Below are 6242 nucleotides of genomic sequence, written 5' to 3'. Positions count from 1 at the left end.
TGTTCCAAACTCAATGACACATTAAAAATTCTCATATGAGGTTATTTTAAAAATAGTGGGCCCTACATGCTAGTTTTATTTTAAGCCAAATTTTACAACAGGCCTTGAGATTAGATTGGAAGCCTTGGAAAGCGACGAAGGATAGTTCCAGACCAAACTTGATTTTTTGGAACTAATCGCGCTGATGGAATTTTATCCGAGGGCATATTTTAAGAATATTGATCAAAGTCAATCTTAGGCTAAATTTTAAAAGTTAAGCGTCAAATGACCCCAAACTCATATCAATCACCTCGATAATCATGTCGACCATGCTAATTATAATGACCTTGAGGGCCATTTTCAGAAATTTTAGCGAAATTACTATTTTGCCCCTATCATTAGTGCCCCTGAGTGTTATTTGTTTAGTTTGTATGGTTGAATGTGTTAAAGTCTTAGTTATTTATGAATCGGGCAAATTCTTGAGTTTTATAGAGTTAAAATATTAAAAAGTGGTTTTTAGTACTAACTGGAGCTACGGGTCGCGGTATGAGATTATATTAGTTCCATCAGCTCCAGAATATGAAAATTGGACTAGGGAGGTCATTAGAATCAGATTTGGGGTTAATATGTGAATTTGAGGTCCCAAGTTGGAAAGTTAGTTTTAAATGAGCTATGTTTGACTTTGGTCAATAAATCAAGTTTGGAGATTTGGATTAGATTTCTAATGATTCTAATGGTTTCGAGGGTGATTCAAACGCTATAAATGGCTACATTGTAATTTTTAGAGGTTCTGAGGGTATTTTGGGTATTTCAAGTGTCAAAACTAGTTTAGTTGTGACTTATCAGATTTTAAGTCAAGGAGAACTCGAATTTAAATTTTGATGGTTCCATTGAATCCAGAACGTTGAATTTAGTAGGAGTACATATAAAGTTTGTGTATACAGTATTTCGAACAAATCCCAAGGGTCCAATTGGATAATTTGAGTTTGGTTTCAACTGGATTCTGGTGCAGGTAATTTAACTCATTGTGATCGCAATACTAGGTCACGCGATCGCAATGTGTTGGGTCAATGTGCTTCACGATCGCGAAAGTGAGCTCTGCATCGCCCTGGGTCATTGTGTCCAGTATTCTTCACGACCGCGAGGTTTAGTGACTCGCGATCGCGAAAGGTTATTTGATGCTAGAACATTATTTAATTGGGAAAACCTCCATTTCCTCAACTGTTGAGTCTTTGGAGCTTGGAGAGGCGATTTGAGAAGAGGTTTTTGAGTAAAATTGTTGGGTAAGTGACTTTTGACCTAAAACCTTCTTTTTTACTAATTATTTGATTATTTCAACCCCTAATTTTTAGTTTCAAACCCAAAACTTCTTGTTTCTTTCCTAACTCGAATTTGAAAAAATGGTGATTTCTAACTCGTTTTGGACTCTATTTTTACGAATTTTCAACCATGAGTTCCTTATTACTATTAGAACTTGATTTTGCAATAAAATTCTTGATTTGACCCTTTCTGAAAATGATCAATTTTTGGCCTATTTTACCCAGTTTCAAAACCTAATAATATAGGTGTCATTGAACTCCTTATGATACATATGTTACATTCTTGATAGTGGATTGTTATTTCGAGCATTGAATTCGAGAGTTGATCATCTGGTGGAGCTGTTTGAGTTCGGTTTCGACTATAGAGGTAGGTTTGGCTATCCTTCTTGGGGCTGAGTTGGGGTGATTAGTCAAATTCTATGTTGTAGACTTTGAGATAGGGTCGTAGTGTAGTTTGGGATTGCTAATTTGCTTTGAGATGCCCATGTGTGGGCTTATTTATATTGTGATGCTTGTGTGGGGGATTATATATGTTGTGTAGCTCGTGTGGGGGCCTTATTTGATATATTATCTGTGTTGAAACTATGTAATCCATGACTTAACTAAATTAGAGATGTGAAATAATTATTTGCCTTGAGATACCTGCATGAGGGGTTGAGTTGGGGGTTTTGAGCAAACATGAGTATTGAAATATTGTAAAAAATGGGTGAACACTTAATTTGTGGTATTTCCTTCCCATTACTGTCTATTGAGGGTGAATATCATGTTTGGGTTAAGCTTTTGAAAAAAATTGAACCTAGTACTACATGTTGAGTTGAATATTACCTCCATGTCTTATATGTTGTGAATGCATTCATCTTCATTCATATTATCACTGATCATTGGAAAGTTGAGAACTGTGGAAATTCTTTTTGAGCAAGAAAATGTGATACCTTTCATATATCTTTGACCACGAGTACGTAGCAAGCATATAAGATATTAGTATCATGAGTCCTTGGCGATGAGCTGCGTGGTGAGGTAGTTGATACATTGAGATTGTGATGAGGTATATGGATTGCGAGACCCCATGGGTCCTGCTTGGTAGCATAGCTTGGCAGGTGTATACGACAGGTTGTGCGACAACCTTAATCCCACTGTACCATCATATCATTAGATCATCATAATGCATTACATTGCATTGATACTTGTGATATTTGACCTATCTGTTAAATTGTGATATTGAACTATATTTATGTGTTTACTTTATTCGTGTCTTTCTATATAAATTGGCAGCAACGTAGCCGGAGTTAGACTTTTCTATGTGTAGGTGGAAGCATTCCTTCATTTATTTCATAGTTTTTGATTAATTCCTTATACTTAGTTAGTTAAACCTACTGAGTACATGTGGATTGTACTCACCCCTACTTCTATGTCCCTTTTGATGTGGATCCTAGTCAGGGTATTCTGTGCAGCAATTGATCTCTTTCTCTTGCAGATATTTTACTATTCAGATTAGTGGAGAGGTCTTGAGATTCTGACCGCCATTAGTTCTAGTATTTATTTCCAGTCTTTATTGTTATTCGAAGACTTATTATGTATATCAGATTCGATCATTGTATCAAATACTCTTTACACTTATGACATCATGTTTTGGGATAAGTTGGTTGTTGTCCTTTTATATTGTTTATTTCTGGCCTAACTTCCTTTTGGGAGTTTTGTATGGTTTTACTTTTCAACTTACACATCGAGATGTGGTTGGGGATATTTGCATCATGACCTCAATTTTTGGGCCGTGACACTAATAGCCTAATTTGGCCATTTCGGAGCTAATAGAACCGTTAAAATTCTTTTCTAATATGTTTTATCTTATATTAACCGAAGTCAACTTTTTAAGTAATAAAATTCCAAAACAAGAAAACGGACCTAATACCCAAACAAATGATCAGGCGACCGAGCTACTAGTGCCACGAGGTCATAAATGACCTGGATCGCTATAGAAAATCTCTAAACAACCAAAAGGAGTATAAGAAAAATGACCTGAAGGGTCATTAAAACATCCACTACTAAAAGAACTTTCGCTCGCAAAAGTAAGGACAAGGTCATACCTCAAGGCTCAAATAAGCCAAGGAACTGCTCCCGCATCTCCTTCTCTGTCTCCCAGGTAGCTTCCTCAACTTGACGGTGCCTCTAATTGACCTTAACAATAGGAATGGCTCTCGATCGCAACTGCCTGACATCTTTGGTTAGAATGGCGACCGGTTCCTCTACAGAGGTTAGATGATCATTCAACTCAACCGAATCATACTTGAGCACATGAGACTCATTTGGAACATACTGCCACAACATCGAAACATGAAAGATCAGATGGATAGCTAATAGTGCTGAGAGATAGGGCTAACTCATAGGCAACCTCTCCGATTGTCTTCAAAATATCAAATGGCCCTATATACCTGGGCTGAGCTAGCCCCGCTTCCCAAATCTCATCACACCTTTCATGAGCGATACTCGGAGAAATACCCTGTCATAAACACCAAAACATAAAGGTCGATGCCTATGATCAGCATAACTCTGGTGCCGGCTCTGAGGTGTCAGTCTATCCTGAATAAGTCGAACTCTAGCTAGAGCCTCCTGAAGTAAATATGTAGTGCGTGTCCTAGGCTCTGAAGACTCAAACCAACCAATTTGAGAATGACAACTCCTACCATACAAGCCCTTGAATGGGGCCATCTGTATACTCGAGTGGTGACTATTGTTCTACCAAACTCTGCCAAAGGCAAAAACTGATTTACTAACCCCTAAACTCCAATACGCAGGCTCACAACATATCCTTCAAAACCTTAATAGTGCGCTCTAACAGGCCATCGGTTATAGGTGGAAAACGGTGCTGAGAATTACATGGGTACCCAACTCTCTCTGAAAATCCCTCCAGAAGCTAGAAGTAAATTAAATCCCTCGATCTGATATAATGGACACTGGCACCCTATTAAGATGGACTACATTCGGAATATAAACACGAGGTAATCGCTCTATATTGAATGTTAACCAAATTGGGAGAAAGTGAGATGACTTGGTCAATTGATCAACAATGAACCAAATGCTATCAATACCCCTTGATGTCTGAGGCAATCCCATTATGAAGTCCACAGTGATACACTCCCATTTCCACTCGAGAATGGGTAATCCCTGAAAGAGTCCTCTAGGCCTATGATGCTCAGCCTTCACTTGGTGGCAACTCAAACAACGGGATATATAGTCAGCAATATCCCTCCTTATGATATTCCACTAATAGTGTTGCCTCAAGTCATGATACATCTTCGTGGTTCTCGGAAGGATAGAGTATCTTGAATCACAGGCCTCACGACGGATCAACTGAATCAAACCTCCCACTCTGGAAACGCATAGATGACCATCAAATTGCAACACCTTATTTGAATTAATATAAGCCTAGCTATCCTCACCCTGTAATACCCAGTCCCTAAGCTTTATGAATGACTCATCCTCAAACTGTCAGGCACGGGTCTAATCAAGTAGAAAAGACTGAGCCTCGACAAGGACCAATATCCTTCTAGAGTCTTAAATATCCTGTTAGCAAAGGAATGGACATCTAAAGCTAAAGGTCGCTCCATAGTAGGCAAATTGGCTAGGCTACCCATACTCCCTGCCTTCCAGCTCTAAGTGTCAGCTACTATATTTACCTTGCCCGGATAGTAGAGAATAGAGTGATCATAGTCTGGCAAAAGTTTAATCCAGTGCCGCTGTCTAGAATTAAGATCCCTCTGACTCATGATATACTATAGGCTGTGATGATTTGTATGTATCTCACAATGGACCCCGTATAAGTACTGCCTCAACATCTTGAGTGCGAAAACTACTGCCGCCAACTCTATATCATGAGTGGGGTAGTTGCGCTCGTATGCTTTCAAATGCCTAGAGCCATATGCAATAACCCGACCCCACTACATCAAAACACACCCTATACAACCACCAAATTCATCATAATACACTGTAAAGCCCTCGCTCTCAACTAGAAGAGTCAGTATAGGAGTGGTGATAAGCAACTCTTTGAGCCTCCGAAAGCTCAAATCACACTCCTCAGACCACAAAAATAGGACATCCCGATGGGTCAACCGGGTCAATGGGGCTGGAATGGCAGAGAAACCCTCGATGAAGCATCTGTAGTAACCATCCAATACGACGAACCTCCTAACTTCCATGACAGATGTGAGCCTATCCCAGCTACGAATAGATTCAATCTTCGCTGGAACTACCATGATGCCCTCCTTGGATATAACATGCCCCAAAAATGTCACACACTCCAACCAAACCTCGTACTTTGAGAATTTGGCATAAAGCCGCTGATCTCTCAAAGTTTGGAGCACAATCCTCGAATGTGCATGCTTCTCTCTACTCCGCGAGTCCACTAAGATGTCATCGATGAACACAATCATGAAAAATCAAGATAAGGCCTAAATAAATAGGTCATCAAATCTATCAAGGCGGCAGGGGCATTAGTAAGCCTAAATGACATCACAAGAAACTCGTAGTGGCCATAGCGAGTCCAAAAGGCTATCTTAGGGATGTCTGTAGACCTAATCCTCAAATGATGGTATTCAGATCTCAGATCAATTGTAGAAAACATAGCGGCACCTTGTAGCTGATCAAACAGGTCATCAATATGGGGAATGGGGTAACGGTTCTTCACTGTCACCTTATTTAATTACCTGTAATTGATGCACATATACATAGTCTCGTCCCTCTTCTTAACAAATAGGAGAGGAATACCCCATGATGATATACTCGGACAGATGAAACCATTACTTAGGAGGTCCTAAATCTGAATACTACGCTCTCGGAGCTCTACGGGATCCATCCGGTAAGGTGGGACTGAGATGTGCTTAGTGCCTAGCTCCAAGTCTGTAGCAAAATCAATATCTCTCTCCAGAGGTAGGCCAGGTAGGTTAGTAT

The 6242-nt window shown here is 39.5% G+C and overlaps 1 protein-coding gene across 1 annotated transcript; it reads right to left on the bottom strand.

The window, feature by feature from the left end:
* Positions 1–3464: 3464 nt before the first annotated feature.
* On the bottom strand, positions 3465–4004 carry LOC129884198 (uncharacterized). Its single transcript, XM_055958538.1, has 2 exons — positions 3795–4004; positions 3465–3611 (listed from the first exon to the last, which is right to left on the bottom strand). The coding sequence occupies exons 1-2, from the start codon at positions 4002–4004 to the stop codon at positions 3465–3467; spliced, it is 357 nt and encodes a 118-aa protein (XP_055814513.1).
* Positions 4005–6242: the final 2238 nt, after the last annotated feature.

Source organism: Solanum dulcamara, chromosome 4, assembly GCF_947179165.1.
Source record: "Solanum dulcamara chromosome 4, daSolDulc1.2, whole genome shotgun sequence".
Taxonomy (NCBI): domain Eukaryota; kingdom Viridiplantae; phylum Streptophyta; class Magnoliopsida; order Solanales; family Solanaceae; genus Solanum; species Solanum dulcamara.
Note: the sequence above shows the minus strand (reverse complement) of the source record. Positions and strands in the feature narration are given on the sequence as shown.